Here is a 17,464-nt window from a genome sequence, read left to right on the forward strand (position 1 = left end):
ACAAACTTAGTGTACTAAAAAGCAGAGATATCACTTTGCCGACAAAGGTCCATATAGTCAGTAGTCATGTATGCTTGCGAGAGTTGGACCATAAAGAAGGCTGAATACCAAAGAATTGATACTTTTGAAATGTAGTGCTAGAGAAAACTCTTGAGAGTCTCTTGGACAACAAGGAGATCAAATCAGTCAATCCTAAAGGAAATCAACCCTGAATATTCATTGAAAGGACTAATGCTGAAGCTGAAGCTCCAATACTTTGGCCACCTGATGGGAAGAGCAACTCACTTGAAAAGACCCTGATGCTGGGAAAGACTGAAGGCAGAAGGAGAAGAGGGTAACAGAGGATGAGATGGCATCACCAACTCAATGGACGAGTTTGAGCAAACTTAGGGAGATAGTGATGGACAGAGAAGCCTAGCATTCTGCAATTCATGGGGTCACAAAGAGTCAGACATAACTTAGCAACTGAACAACAAAAAGATAATCAGCAGGTAGGAATTTGGGAGGAGAGCAAGTGTGACTATGAAGATACACCAGATTCAGTTTTTGAGAAGTTGTATTTGAAAGATTTACTAATTTCAGGGGAGTATAAATTGAACGTAACTGGGTATAATACACATCAGGTATATATATCAGGATATATATGACATTCTACAGATGATTTCGAACTAGACAATGAAATTTATCTCCTGCTAGCTTATAATTTGGAGAAGGCAATGGCAACCCACTCCAGTATTCTCGTCTGGAAAATCCCATGGATGGAGGAGCCTGGTGGGCTGCAGTCCATGGGGTCGCTAAGAGTCGTACATGATTGAGCGACTTCACTTTCAATTTTCACTTTCATGCATTGGAGAAGGAAATGGCAACCCACTCCAGTGTTCTTGCCTGGAGAATCTCAGGGATGGTGGAGCCTGGTGGGCTGCCGTGTATGGGGTCGCACAGAGTCGGACACGACTGAAGCGACTTAGCGGCAGCAGCAGCAGCTTATAATTAGCCAGGATTATTCATTTCCCAGTTAGCTCTGTCATGCACACACACACACACACACACACACACACACACACATCACAACATTTAGCACATTATAGTGAATACTGGAGTTCACAAGACACTTTTATTCATGGTATTAAAATCTTATAGAAAACACAAAAATCTCAACATCCCTGGGATCAAATAATATCCAAAATGTATAATAACATCTAAAGTCCTTAGCAAATGGGTGTGATAAATAAATAATCCAAACACCTCATTTAAGCCAACAGTTTCAAACTCTTCTCACTCAAATCCATACTTAAAAAGTAATGGCAGGGTAGGGACGGGTAAGTGGGTACATAATTTTGACTTTATCCTTTTTTTTCTCTATCCCAAGTTGTAATAATCAGTTACCCCCTGAATATAAGGCTTACAGCAGACAAGAATAGAAGCCAGCATCTGGATAATTAGTTGATAATAAATGAGCAGTATTTCAGCTAAGGGCAGCCCAGATCATTTCATAGGCAAAACTGATGTTCAATCATTTTTGATCTATCTACTTTGCTGGTATTATTAGCTCTAGATACAAATGTCTGAGGCTTCAAAAGTTGGTAAGGAGGCAAAAATAAACTTTCATAATTCTGGACTGGTGCTATTTTAGTAAATTTAACAAAAGACAAAAAACCCTGCTGGGCTCTTTGAGTGTACCTGTAGGTAACAGGTGTGCCTTCAGCGTATAATACAGAGGCTGCTGCAGGGCGCTTACCTGGTTGCAGGTATTGATGTCTATGCCCCCCTTCAGATATTCCACGACTTTGTCTAAGTTGCCTGCTCTGGCGGCACGGAGGAAGCTTGCATTGCTGTCAGACTGTGAGAAACAGAAAAGAGCTTCAGTGAATTACTGATCAAGTGAGAACATATCAAAAACAAAGAAACAAGAATGTTTGCACCGCAGATCAGAAAAGCTTTGGCTGCAAAATAATTCAAACCTGAATTTAAAACACTTAATAATAATTAACAGGACAAGTGAGCAACCTCACAACATTTCTAGAGAGCTAAGGACATTAAGGTCAATGGGAATACATTCTGCTCTATTAAAGAGTGTAAAAGAATCATTAAAATAATTTTACTGCTTTATTCCAAATAAAGACATGTGAAGATGAATTTATACTACCCCCAAATCCACTGTTACCCATTCATTTTTGCTTCAGGAAGCTAGGGACTTTATACTGAGCCTAGTACGAAGCCAAAAAGGAATCAAAAACTGAAAAGAAATGAAAGGTACTGGGTTTCCTCTTTCTTCCTTGACTGGTTTTCAGATGCATCTGAGGGAGAATACTGACTATGGGTCGCCTGACAGTCATCTGTCCTTATGATACGGGAAAAACAGAAAGTTGCAAGGATGCTTTGAGGAAAGCAGATAGTGCTAGCTGGCAGGTGCAGACTGGGCCAATGCAAATTTTGTGATCCTAGTGATTTTGGAAAAACAAGATTAAATTTAAACCAGCTGACATAATACCAGATTCAAATCTCTTGGTAAAGATGATCAGTCTGAGTGGAAACTGCCTTCTAAGTCCTCATCCTGAGTCCATTCCTCTCAAAACCTGATCCTGGGAAAATCAGCTGAAAACCCCCACCCCCACCAAGAAATATGTCCAAAGGAGGCTATTTCAGAGACATAGCCATAGGCACCTTGCCTCTCTGACTTGCTGACAAAGTCCGATTTTCAAACCTTAACACAAGGATGATGATAACTTCATTAGGTTCCAAGATACTGGCATCACTTTATAGATCTTGTGGTATAACATCTGACTAAAGAGGAAATGGGCTTCCCAAGTGGCACTAGTGGTAAAGAACCCACCTGCCAATGCAGGAGACATAAGAGATGTGGGTTCAATCCCTGGATCAGGAAGACCCCCTGGAGGAGGGCATGGCATCCCAGCCCAGTATTCTTGTTTGGAGAATCCCCATGGACAGAGGAGGCTGGCAGGTTATGCTCCATAGGATTGCAAAGAGTCAGATGCGACTGAAGCAACTTAGCACGAACACACGTGCAAAGAGAAGACAGCAACCTACCTACAATAGGAGATCCCTATAAAAAGGGGCCTACTAGAAAGGGAGATGCAGGTGGGATGGCTCTTAATCCACCATTCTCCCCAGTAGGCTATACTGCCTGCCTCCTTCTCTCTCGAAAGGACTCTGCAAGGGCCCCTGGCATATTCTTGGACCTATTTATTATGACTGGTGATGAAGTACAGATACAGAAATGGAAGTGTTTCCTCTGGGAGTCTCAAATATGGAATTACTTGCAGACTGTTAGGATGATTTCCACAGGGGAAGACTGAACACCCTAAGACAAAATCACCTCACATTTAAGCCAAATACCACAATGCCATATATATTTACAAATTCGATAGATAATTTATGAGGAGTCGAAAGGTGTGACTGGAATCTGCACATCTGGACTGCACGCGCGGAGCCTTCAGAAACACATCCCGGTGTGACTAACATAGTGCTGCCTTCCCCCGCCCCGCTCTGCTGTGATGCCTCACACTTCATCCTTCCTGAAAGCTCTGCTCATGGCAGGGTGCCCCCAGCATATCTGCAATGCTGCAGGGACTGAATGGGAACTCACTTTGAAATGCCTATTCTGTGGAAGTATTTGTGATTTGCAGCAAATTCTAAATTCCAGGAAGAGTTTCCTCCTTCAAGTTTCTTGCCCCAGCACTTAAAAGTGAAACATGATAATTCTTTGCATTATGCTCCATCAATATCCCACAAGAAACATTAGTTATTACAAAACAACCATTAAATAACATTAGGTCACAGAAAGTATGACAACATTATTTCCCATATCTAGGTTTTTAAAAATGAATCCACATGCTATATATTACATGGTCTTCCCAGGTAGTACTAGTGGTAAAGAATTCGCCTCGAGATGCGGGTTCGATCCCTGGGTTGGGAAGATCCCCTGGAGGAGGGCATGGCAACCCACTCCAGTATTCTCACCTGGAGAATCCCCATGGACAGAGGAGCCTGGCGGGCTACAAGAGTCCAACATGACTGAAGTGACTTAGTATGCACAAATATCACATACTATATTAAAGATGATGCCTAGAAAGTACTTCCATCCGGTACACAAGGCTTCATAATTATAAGTAATACTTATGAATGTCAAGCACTTTCCAGGTGGCACTGGTGGTAAAGAATCAACTTGCCAATGCAGGAGACGCAGGACACAGGTTCAATCCTTGGGTCTGGAAGATCCCCTGGAGTAAGAAGTGGCATCCCCCTCCAGTGTTCTTGCCTGGAAAATTCCATGGACAGAGGAGTCTGGCGGGCTACAGTCCATGGGGCCACAGAGTCAGATGCGACTGAGCACATGAATGTTTACGGTGGGTCAGGCATAGAGCTAAGAAGTCATATGCATTGTATTGTGATTACAATAATACTAGGAGAAAGCAACTATTATCATGCTCATTTAATAGGTGAGGAAAGAGGTTTAGAAAATTTTCAAGGTCACAGAATTTTTCAGTGGAAGATCCAAGGTTTAACTCCTGTTTCTCAGTGTCAAAGCAAGTCTTATCTGCTGTAATGCCTCATCTGTGCAAGGTATCAAAGCAGAGGTTACTGTAGCTACCTAACCTCAGCTATAGGTTTAGTTTGTTTGTGATAACCTCAGTATGCCCTTGGTCTACCTATTTGCTCTGTAAATCCTGGCACTTGCTTGATAGAGTGCCTTAGCTAGAGAGAGAATTCTTGGCTGACAGCTCTAGCCTCAAATTTATCAGCCATCTATGCACAGAGAAAAATGAAGAGTTGGCTTGAGACAAACTACTTAGAAACACATTAACTTCGGAATAAGGAAAGAGACAGTAAAGTACACACTACATTAAAAAGCCAGTTGATTGTCTCTCTCTACATGCCTAACATGATCAAACTCACAAACTAAGATCAGGGTTCGCTATCATTCCTGTAAAAAAAAAAAGAATGCCATGAACAGAAGTAGAGCCAGAGGGTGCAGCTGACCCTGCAGGAATGAAGAAACACCCAGAGACACCCTGCAGAAGCTTGAGGGGGGTGCTATTGTTGGTCTGAAGGGACTTCAGGTGTCATGGAGGGGTACCTATTAGACCCTCTCAGAACCTTCTGTAGGGGCTGGGCATGACATTGAGGATTGCTTTTGCTGTTACACAATAACAAGTTTTAATAACTAATTTTCTCTTTTCTGAATCAAACTCCTAAAAAGTAAAGACAAGTAAAAGACTTAAGTCCAGTCCTTGGAATTCTAGCCAAAAAAAAAAAAAAAAAGTTTCCAGGTTTTTAGACAGGCTAGAGCCAATAGAAAGGAAACACGTGAGCTATCCTGGCAAGGATCTCTTCAGCAGTTGAGTCACAGTAAATTTTGCTATAAGCTGTATTCTTCTAGAACCCCATTAAGGGATTTAGTTTTTCCAAAGTAAGAAAACGCATTGGAAATGCATTTTGCAAATGCAACTAAGTGTGTTATTATAAAATGCTTTCAGATCATGAGTTTCAAGAACAAACTTAAAATGAAACTTCAAAATGTATATGTAGATACTGACATTATTGAAGGTTAAAAGTATAGATTGGTACAGAAGTATATATTTTTCTACTTCCAGATAAACACTTGCAAACCCTGTACTACAAAGAGGTCAATCTGTGATTAAAGCTCTTGACATAAGAGCTTAGGATAAACAGCTTTTAGTCTGGTTACCTTCAATCAACACAGAGATGAAAGAGGATTCCGGGACTCCTGGTGAGAGATGCAGCAATGTTTACCATGCTATATTTCCCTCTGAGTATGACAAAAGTAAGAATTTAAAAATTAAAATTAGGCATTAGTGGTGGGAGAGGCATGCTTTCAAAACAGACTGTTGTCTCTTGGCTTGACCCGGGAGATTTCACGCACAAAAAGCACTAGAAAGAGAGAAGAAGGCAACAACAATCCTTTGAGAGCAAAGTCTGACATACAGACTAACTTTTTATGCTTTGTTGCTGTCTGTCCCTAGAACTCTCAATCCTAAAACCAATTGTACTTATGCCTATATAAAGTCTGACTCTGAACAAGGCATTCAAACGCTGAGCTCCATTTATTTTAATCTGCAACAGATGGATGTCATTAAAACTTGTCCCTTTTACAACCCGAGTGTGGCATCTCAAGCCGAGAAAGAAAAATTTCCTCTTCAATTATTCTCGACACAGTTCTGTACGTTTTTTGATCCAAATGTTAGAAAAACAATACTTTCTCAGCATCCAGCAGAGCGGACATGAAAGGCAAGGAGGAATGTGCGTTCACAGAGCCACATTACGGCCTGAAGGAGTGCTTCCCCGAAAGATCCAGGGGCTCACTCACAGGGGTCCTTGAGTTTGCTCCAAGATTTTGCAAAACGTCTATGCTTACAGTTCAATAACAGCCTAACAAGGAGAATATAAGCATGTTCCAGGTCATCTAGATGGCTACCCTTTTACTGAGTACAGCCATCTATCTTTAGAATGTGACTTTGTGTTTATAATTCAATGCATAACAGGTGAAGGAGAGATGGTATACAAACAGATGCACAATACGCAAAATATTTTGCCTTAGAACAGACTCGTCAGAGAATCTGGCCATCACACATGGCAGGATGCACTACAGAACCTGAGCACAGCACTCAGTAGCACATCAGCATTGGTTTAGTCACTAAGTTGTGTCCGACTCTTGTGACCCCAGGTACTATAGCCTTCTAGGCTCCTCTGTCCATAGGATTTTCCAGGAAGAATACTGGAGTGGGTTGCCATTTCCTTCTCCAGGGGATCTTCCTGACCCAGGGATTGAACCTGGGTCTCCTGCATTACAGGAAGATTCTTTACTAACTGAGCTACAGACCCAGCATATTAATAGGGACTTCCTTGGCAGTTCAGGGGCTAAGACTCCAAACTTCCTCTGTGGAGGGAGCAGGTTGATCCTTGCTCAGGAAACAAAGATCCCACATGTTGCACAGAATGGCAAAAAAAAAAAAAAAAAAACTAATAAAAAAATAAAGTTACAAATAATAGGCTCAGATGCTATCTCTGTGTGGTCCAACTTGGGGCTTGACTATTGGCAGTAAGTATAACAGAAAATCCAGAGTAAAACGTTTTTCGGTTCCTAATTGCAGTGTTATTGTCTTAGGTACATATTTTTAGCACAATACTAATTCCATCACTAAGTAAATAAAGAGAGTTTTAAATGATTATCAAATAGCATGCCTTTAATATTGGCTTCCCAAGTGGCTCAGATGGTAAAGTGTCTGCCTGCAATGTGGGAGACCTAGGTTGGATCCCGGGGTTGGGAAGATACTCTGGAGAAGGAAATGGCAACCCACTCCAGTACTTTTGCCTGGAAATTCCGAAGAGTTGGATATGACTGAGCGACTTCACTTTCACTTTCAATATTGGCATTGGCAAAGTTCTCTGATAGCTTTATGTTTTTATTCTATAGTAGGAAACAAAAGTTTAAATGTATTAATAATTTTTGTATAACATGCTTCTAAAAATGTATGCTCTGTATTATTTTTATTTAGGGCAAATTCAGAAATACATTATAGAAATACAAGGTTAAATCTTTTTACTATTAAACCAACATCTGTGACTTAGTTTTACACAGTCCTGTCCATTCTATTACATTGGTGCTATTTTTTTTTTTTTTTGAATAATACTAGTTTTGTACTTCTGTTCATGCTTAGCTTGTAAAACTTTCATTTTAGTAATGGTCTAAGAGTTTAAGGAGTTTTATGTAGTTTGATTTTTACATTTAAATTACCACTATAAGGAATTCTGTGGCAGTCCAGTGGTTAGGACTCAAGCTCTCACAGGCCAAGGGCCCATGTTTAATCCCTGCTCAGAGTGCTAAAATCCTGCAAGCCACATGGTGAGGCCCCCCAAAAATGTTTTTCATAAAAAATTAATTATTAGTCTAATAAAAATAACTCTAGAGGTTACAAACTATTTTCATACTTCAAAGAGAGGAATATATTATTAATATTTGAGACACTCACATCCTCTAGCATGAATTAGCCACCAGCCTCAACTAACCTAGCAAGTGACACTTGGTACCTCCCCTCACTCTGTGGCTTATCCTGTACCCTCCACTAATATTTTCCAACTGATTAACCATAAGAAAGCACATGTTCCTTGTGAAACTTAGGGAATTTGCTTATTTTCTTAGGATACAGTTATTCCTTTTAAAATAAATGGGGTCATTTACCTGCCTACCCTGAGATCTACATTTTTACACTAATACAAAGTAAACAAAATATATTAAAATCACTTGAGGGGAAAAATCTTAATATGAATATAATAAAATAAGGGACATTTCTACAATTCCTTAGGTCTTTTCTTAGGAATGTTGGATAAGTTAAAACTATGTCCAGCAAATCACAAGTTGTATGATCTTGAGTCTTTGTGGGTCTCAATTTCCTTATCAAAAAAATAAATGTGCTTTACAGAATTGCTGTAAGAATGAAATATGATTTAAGGTACTTAGCCCAATGACAGGCACAGTAGACACTGACTGAGCTTTTTTAAATTGCAGTTTATCTTGTAAATTATAAAGGCAAAACAACAATGGCAAATCAAAGGATAGATGCATACATATTATCTTCTTTAAATAAGAAAGTGCTGCCGGAAGACCAGAGTATTTGAAAATATCCTGCTAACTGTTAAAGTGTCCTAACTGTACGAACACTTGACACTGCAAAACCCCACTTAGTTTCAATTCAGCTGACTGTTAATAACAAAAATTGTGATAAAACATAAGTTTGTACACTGCAGCTTGATTAACACTGCATGTTGATTACGCTACATTTTTAGTGTCATTTTAACAGGTCTTTACACTGCAACTAAATGGAAAATGCTGAAGGAGCTCTGATCTTCAGAAAGAATTAACATAACCTCTTGAAAGGTTGTTTTTACTTCAGTGACATATGTTTTAAGAATTTTAGTTCAAATATAGGTGTTTTTATTTTCACTTTTAAAATATTACTTAAGATAATTAATGATTAACACATAAAATTGAGAATTGTATCAAAACAATATCTAACTTTAATTAAACAAATAAATTGCACCTGAATATTTCAAGCAAATACCTATTTGATATGCAAGATCATTTGAAATTACTTTTACATAAAGACAAAGATTTTTTTCTTAACTTCATATGACATTTTGACATTGATTTGCACTAGCACACTAAATAAATTTTTTTATCAATGTTTTCCCTGAGATTATTATCCATGAGAAGAACTGCCTATAGGATACCATCTTCAAAAAGATGGTGACACTGAAAATTAGTTGTTCCTAACTTACACAATGGTGACAAAATCACTGAAGAGTAAATAGATGAAAAAATTAGTATTCAAAAGCAATATCTTTTTTTTTTACTGTGGAGGCAGTTTTTCTAATGCAGATTATTCATATTATGCAGGGCTTCCCAGGTGGCACTAGAGGTAAAGAATCCAGCAGCAAATGAAGGAGACCAAGAGACCAAGAGATGGATCCCTGAGTCGTGAAAATCCTCTGGAGTAGGAAGTGGCAACCTGCTTCAGAATTCTTGCCTGGAAAAATTCCATGGACAAAAGAGCCTGGAGGGCTACCGTCCATAGGGTGGCAGAGTCAGACACAATTGAATGACCTGCTCTTTTACTTTCAAGGTGCCACACAGGCAAGAGAGAAACAATGCAGGTTACTAAGTACACATGGCTATGTACTTGAACTCAAAATATGACGCTAAGTCAACGTCTGGAGCATCTTTTTATTATACCATTCTAATAGCACTCCTCTGGTCTTCAAAAATATTTAACAAGAATCCAGGAAGACCAGATATGGCTCAGAGATCTTGACTGTTAAGTCTTCTATGATAAATAGAAGTAAGTTGTTAGAGATAATGTTATACCTTAAAAAAATTTCTGCATCACGTTTTTGAACACTGAGTCAAAATATTAATAATGTAATATCTGTCCTCAATAAATTAAAAATATGGCAAGAACACAAAACTAATAGGAACAAAACCTTAAATCAAAAATATCATTCTAGTGTACATTTGATTGATAACTATTTTATACTTCAGACTCCCTGTGATTTATATACAGATATATCCATTTAAAAATAATTATTAAACAGAAGAAATACGAATTCCTCAGTTAGTATATCATCAGACAGTAGAAGTCTGACTTGAAAAGTAACTCTGTTTTGCTGACATGAGTTTGGTTTAATAAAAATTACAAATGAGACATACTGAAACCTTCACTAAAACAGGAACTTTTACAAAGAAAAGGTAGAAACTTTCTTAAGTGGTTATAAGTTTCAGTTTTCTACTGAACATTATCATAAATTGAAAGTTAAAACAACTTCTCCTAAGTCAGGAAAATCAACAGGTTTTGATTATTTGTATTCTAGTTATATGTTCTGCCTATGACTCCAAAACGCCTACAGAACTCAGAAATTCTGTCACAAAGTACAACATGTCAATTTTTTTTTCTGAATTTAAATGGGAAGATGGTAATGCCTCCACCACAATACTTACAAATCTAAGGAAATCAGAAAAAGGGAAAAATTTTGCCATAGCTATAAGTCAGACATTAGATTAAACAGTTTCAGGTTCATCTTAAAATTTTAAATTTTAGAACACTGCAACTGAGTGCTTCAGATTGTTTCAAGGGATAAGACATTCTGCAAAAGTGAAAGTATGAAAGTGATTGTCACTCAGTCATGTATGACTCTATGCAGACCCCATGAACTGCAGCCCACCAGGCTCCTCTGTCCATGGGGATTCTCCAGGCCAGAATACTGGAGTAGGTAGCCATTCCCTTCTCCAGGGGATCTTCCCAATCCAGGGAAGGAACCCAGGTCTCCTGCACTGCAGGTGGATTCTTTACTGTCTGAGCCACCAGGGAAGCTCTTTGGGAGGTTTCAATTAGACAGATTAAAGGTAGTACTACAGTCAGTGAGCTAAGCACCTTAATAATTGCTTTAAACTGTTTATCTAGAGTTAATATTCCTCCCTAAAGAGCATATCATACTTGGGAAAAAATGGCATATGATCAGGCATGTGACCCCCACTTTCAAGCATTGCAGCTTCCTCTTGGTGTAGAGGTACCCTGTCACATTATGGCTTCATGCCATACACCACCCCTCACACTACTACCTGAACGGATGGATTTGAAAAGTTCTGCTTTATTTATTTATGTTCAGAATGCTAACAATGCAAAGGCCAGAAAAAATATTCTACAAATCTTATATTACTGAATATTAGTTTCTCCATAATATTCGCTAATTTTTTCAATAGCCAAGGTATAATGGAAATCTGCATTTCACATGCCAACACCAAAATTAATGAAAACTCAGATTCCATATACATGCATTAATATTTGATATTTGGCTTTATCTTTCTGATTTCTGGAAAAACAGTACTGGTGAACCTATTTACTGAGAAGAAATAGAGACAAACATAGAAAACAGTCTGGTGGAAACACTGGAGGAAGGAGAGGGTAGGGCAAATTGAGAAAGTGGCATGGACACGTATATACTATCATGTGTGAAGTAAATAACAAGCGGGGAACTGCTGCACAACACAGAGGGCCCAGCCTGGCACTCTGACAACCTAGAGGGGTTGAATGGGGGGCGCGGGGGCGTTGAATGGGGGGCAGGGGACTTTGGGGAATGGGGGACGTTGAATGGGGGGCGGCGGGTGTGGCCGTGTGGGCTGAGGCTTACAAGGGAGGAAATGGAAGTCAGAAGTCGCTCAGTCTTGTCTGACTCGTTGCGACCCCATGGACTGTAGCCTACTAGCCTCCTCTGTCCATGGAATTTTCCAGGCAAGAGTACTGGAGTGGGTCGCCATTTCCTGCTCCAGGGGATCTTCCCGACCCAGGGATTGAACCCGGGTCTCCTGTACTGCAGGCAGACGCTTTACCATCTGAGCCACCAGGGAAGCCCCTTATGAGGGAGGGGATATGTATAAATATTACTGATTTGTGTTGATGTATGGCTGAGATCACTACAACACTGTAAAGCAATTATACTCCAATTAAAAAAAAAAAAAAGAAAACCTAGAGTTCCACAATAGAAATTTAATAGCACACACTGCATCTGTATAGGATTGAATTCTAAACAGTTCTCTACTATTGCTTTGGGATCTCCAACCAGTATTAATTGAGAGTAAAACATTAAAAACATATTTTTAAAACAATCTGTATCCCAAGCCTAATAGCTTTCCTAATTTTCAATGAGCTGGACATCTCCGTAAAAATGTTCTGCCACCATCTTAAACTTAAATGAACATGGGCCAAAACATGGAAGAGATTATCAAGCTTTCTGTCATATACACAAATCCCCAAAGGAATTTCCCTTTGCCAAGCACTGGCCATAAGAGTAGGTTTCATAAATGAATAATAACCTACCATAATAACACTCCAGTCAGAACAAAAAAGAGAGCTTTTGATATAATTTGGTAACCATTGTTTATTTACTTCTTTCTTTAAGAAATATTCTCTACACAAAACTCTTCTCATTCCCTGCCTAATCCGTGTGTTAAAATATTACAGAGCCTTTGGGAGGAAAGGTATATTAGAGTTTATCCCACTGCTATACTCAAGGATCAAGATAAATGAACCTGAATTAGGTTTTAGTCTCCCTTGAAAGCCTTTAGAACTGTCGTGATATGACAAAAATAAACCCAACCAAGTGAAAATGTCTTTCCTCAATTCTTTATTACGCTGGGCATCCTACAGTGTTAATTTACTATTGCCCCCTTGAGGTAGGCACTGAATTTCTATCCCCATTGGTCTGATTATTCATCTTTGGACCATCTGTTCTGAAGCAGACATCACTCAGTCAAAAGCAGCTTCGTGACACAGCACAAATGAGGCACTGACCGCACCCCGTCATACTGCACACACAAAAAGGTTGATTGCTTCTCTAGCACTGAATTATTCAAGGCTGAACAAGAAAATACATTCTTCCAAGGAAGGTTTCACAATGGCTCACCTTCAAATATGACCACTATTTTAAAAGAACTTGCATATATTTTCCAATGCTTACATTGTTAATTTTAGTGTGGCCCTCCTAAAACTCACATGGAAATACAGAAGGGCTTTCTGTTTACAATAGTCCAGTGTACATCTGTAATTGGCAGTCTGATTGATTTTCTAGAAGATTTTCACTTATTTACAGCTTAGCAACCACACACAGTGACAACCTGACTCTACTTGTTTAAAATGTAACTCTGGACTCATTTCCCATGTACAGGAAATCATTTCCCATAAAAGACCAAATTAGGGAAAATGCATCAAAACTGAGTAACTCGATTTTTTAATTTTACTTTTTTGAGTACATATGTTATATAATATTAACATCTACTCCAGAATAGAATAAGAATTTGAATTCATTACTTTCTAGTATCATTTTTGTCCCAAGACGATATTTTAATTCTATAGGAATAACAGACCTAAGAACTCTATTTGTGCCACTCTTGGCATTTCTGTTTTTTTAGAAATCTTTCTAATTACTGGGTGTCAGGAATTTCAGCATGGTAATTATGTTGCTTATTGGAAATAATTTGAGTCACTAGTCCCTTTGGTTAAACTGTTCTTAAGTTTGTTGTTATCTATAAAATGGCAAAAGTCAATCCTTCTAATGTGCATATAATTTTTAAGAAGTTGTTTATTCGACCCCTTCTCCAAAGCATGTGGGTCCCAAAGGAGTATACACAGTTTTCAGGCTCTTTGCACATTTGTGATGATCTACATGGGAAGCAAAATTCCAATTCTCAAAAAGTCTACATTATGCTAAATATAACATACAAAATCATTTTTTACACTCATTTCTTGACTCTATGCTGGCCCAGTGGTGCACAGTTGAAAGTCAACAAAACTTTAAAGTTAAATTAAAAAATACCTAAAGGATACACAATATGTGTACTGTATAAGAAGGAAATCATTTCCCAGTTTGATTCATTTTATTAACTTGATTAAATCACTGAAAAGACATAAATGTGTACATATTAGAAAAATCAAAGCTTCAGTTTGGAAAAAGTGAAAACAAATTAGTCTAAAAACAGATTATTTTGATAATAAAATATACATATAGGATGGATCAACAACAAGGTCCAACTGCAGAGCACAGGGAATTATAGTCAGTATCCTTTAATAAATCATAATGGAAAGAATAGGAAAAAGAATATATATGTATGTGTGTGAATCACTTTTTTTGTACACCAGAGACTAACAAAATCGTCAATCAAATATGCTTCAATAAAAAAAAAATTAATAGTTAAAAGAATTTAACCAGTTCTTTATAAGAAGTTATTTAGTTGAGAATAAGACAATTTTGAAGTCAAGCAGTGTGTTAAATGCAAAGAATTAAATACAGAAGAAATAAACATGATCTATCCCCTCAAAGGCTTCCCAGGTAGCTCAGTGGGTAAAGAATCTGCCTGACAAAGCAGGAGACACAAGAGACTTGGGTTCTATCCTTGGGTCAGGAAGATTCCCTGGAGTAGGAAATGGCAACCCACTCCAGTATTCTGTCTGGAAAATTCCATGGGGATAGGACGACTGAGCAACGCAACACACATATATCCCCTCAAAAGATTTTAAGATCTGCATTTAGAAAATATGTTTTAGCTGCAACATAGTCCATGAATTAGATAGAAGTGGGCAAAAATGGATCCATGGATATCCATTTAGAAACAGTAATCCAAGCAATAAATGCTTGTGTGTTTTACAATCTGTTTTACATTTGGAACATATAATAGGAATAGCAACACAGTATTTTACAAAGTTCCTGGTGATAAGTTAGGTGGAAAACACAGCAGGCACAGGACTAGCGAGTGAAATGTCATAGTGGTAGGGAAGAACACAGTATGCACGAAACTATGAGTAATGCAGTGTGGTGAATTATAAACTCGGAAATGACAAAGAAGTTAAAATTCTCAACGTAAGGCAGGGCCCAGTCTGTGAATGTTCTTACATGCTGTAATAAGAAGACTGAATATCACCCTTTAGGTGAAAGGGCACGAACTGCTAAGATCAGAATGCTGTCCTCAAAATAATCACTGGAGTAACATATGGAGGGTGAGTTAGAGGTAAAGAGAATGAAGTCTGTCAGATAATCTGGATACTATTGCAATGGTCCTAGTGAGCAACGTTTGGGGGACAGCAACGTGAAAAAGGAAGTGATGTGTCATACATGCAGGGGAAAGAAGTTATACAATTTAGGGGAATTGAATTTAAGGGTTTATGGAAAAGAAGAAATTAAGGAAACCTTGGAAACATCTAGCTTTGGTACGTAATGAGCAATAATACTAATCAAGATCAGAAAACTGGGGAAACAGCATACCTAAAATTGGAGAGAACACAATAGTGTGGTTCTGGTCTAATGAAATCTGATGTGCCATCACAGCATGGTATGTGCTAAAAATGCAAGACTCAAAGGTCTGGGAGAGTGTGTGGACTATGGACAGAGGCCACGGTGTAACCTCTGGGAGATGGTCTGGGGTTTTTTGCAGTGATACTGGATTTGTCTTCATTCCTTACCATTTCTCTGTCAACAAGACTCCTAAGAATAGGAAAGCACTTCTTGTGTTGCCTGTGGAAGCAAATACTGCTGACCTATCAACATCTTGCATGAACGCCAGGAAGTGCTGATACAATAAAAACTGCAAGGTATACATATACTTCAGTATACACGTATATACATACACCAGTGAGACTAAAACAGAAATCTGTACGGGAGGTTTCTCATGCGCTCAGAATACTAATAGCATGCAGCTGACATTTCCCCATAAGACCAGGGCACAACTGAAGTACCGCTTTATCCACAATGGATGTGACCTGCTGTAACTTTCTAAATTTACCCTTGTGCTATGTACGAACTATAATTGTCTAGAATGGTTCCAGCTATTCAGTTCTAACTCTATGAAGGGTAAAGAGCTTCCTTAACTTTACACTGAAATGTAAAAAAGGTATGGAAAGGTGGCTTTAAAAAGAAATGTGTTTAATTAATTATAGTACCTGACACATGGCAGTGGGAAAGGACTAGCAAATCAAGTATTTGTAGCTTGCATTGCCTTTAAAAAAAAAATTAGCTTATACTACAAATTCTCTGTTGGAAATCAGTCAATAAAAACCCCTCCAGTTATTAACTGCATTTCACAGAATATCTGAACTTCTTCTGAGGCAGCTTTCAAAACAAATTCTTGACTTGTTGGGGTAAGAGTATTGGCATCAACTCCAAAGAGAATTTTGAAAAGTAAGGGATCTCCTAATTTAAACATAACTAAAAACAAAAGTAGGGTCAATTCATCTCATGAAACTAAGCTTTGGTTCAGATGCTCAAGACCGTTTTTTAAAAACTGAGCTTAAGCCAGGTTTAATGAGAAATGGAGAATTCTCTATTAGTTGTTTTTTATTCTTTGACTTCTACGGTTCAGTTCAGTCACTCAGTCGTGTCCAAATCTTTGTGACCCCATGGACTGCAGCACGCCAGGCCTCCCTGTCCATCACCAACTCCCGGAGTTTACTCAAACTCACGTCCACTGAGTCGGTGATGCCCTCCAACTATCTCATCCTCTGTTGTCCCCTTCTCCTCCTGCCTTCAATTTTCTACAAGAATTTGTATTAAGTGGATCCTGTGGGTTTATTTCCATAGGCTTCGGAAAACTTCTTCACAACACCCTCCCAACCCACCCTTCTCCCCTCAAGTCTGACCAAGTTCCATTACTCTGGGGTTCCATAACACCCTGAGAATCATTCAGTCATTCATAAACGCTTGTTGACTACCAGTCATAAAAACAACACTGCACTAAATGTTGTCAATGGCTATAGCAGGATCCCCAAATATATGCTGACATATCTATCTCCCCAACTAGCCTGACCCTCCAGGTTAGATGAGGCCATGACTTATTCATCTTGGGTTGTCTCCACTGGCCAGCACAGGGTTTAACAGAGAGTAGATCAATAAACCTTTGTGGAAATAAGATAAAATAAAGAAGTTCAACAAAGTGAAACAGGCCAAATAGACACATGAAGCAGCACTGGTCACTATGAATTAAACTAATGAGAAGTTTGGTGAATCAAGTACATTTTCACGACTCACTAAATTTTAAAACTTGGTTTAAAATCAACATGTATACACTATCATGTGTAAAATGGATAGCTAGTGGGAAACTGCCAGATAACATACACTATATGACAGCCTGGCAATCTGTGAAAGCCAGAGGGATGGGATGGGGGCAGGGGAGGGAGGCTAAAGAAGGAGAGATTATATATGTCATTCTGACTGATTCTCGTATGGCAGAAACCAACACAACATTGTAAAGCAATTTTCCTCCAATTAAAAAATAAATTCAAAAATAAAATCCTGATTAGCAACATTTACACTTGTTATATTATTTCACCTTTATAATTCTATTAGATAACCATTTATTGTGGTTATCTAATAGAATTATAAATAG

General features: G+C 38.5%; 1 protein-coding gene across 17 annotated transcripts in view; it reads right to left on the reverse strand.

The window, feature by feature from the left end:
* The window catches only part of ANK2 (ankyrin 2), a 581,957-nt gene that overhangs the window by 214,280 nt on the left and 350,213 nt on the right, over positions 1 to 17,464 (reverse strand). For all 17 annotated transcript variants that reach the window (XM_061419353.1, XM_061419352.1, XM_061419351.1 and 14 more), the window contains one exon: positions 1,739 to 1,840. In XM_061419353.1, the coding sequence (XP_061275337.1) occupies positions 1,739 to 1,840 (102 nt within the window). The remainder of the gene's footprint in view (positions 1 to 1,738; positions 1,841 to 17,464) is intronic.

Source organism: Bos javanicus, chromosome 6 (assembly GCF_032452875.1).
Source record: "Bos javanicus breed banteng chromosome 6, ARS-OSU_banteng_1.0, whole genome shotgun sequence".
In the NCBI taxonomy this organism is placed as follows: domain Eukaryota; kingdom Metazoa; phylum Chordata; class Mammalia; order Artiodactyla; family Bovidae; genus Bos; species Bos javanicus.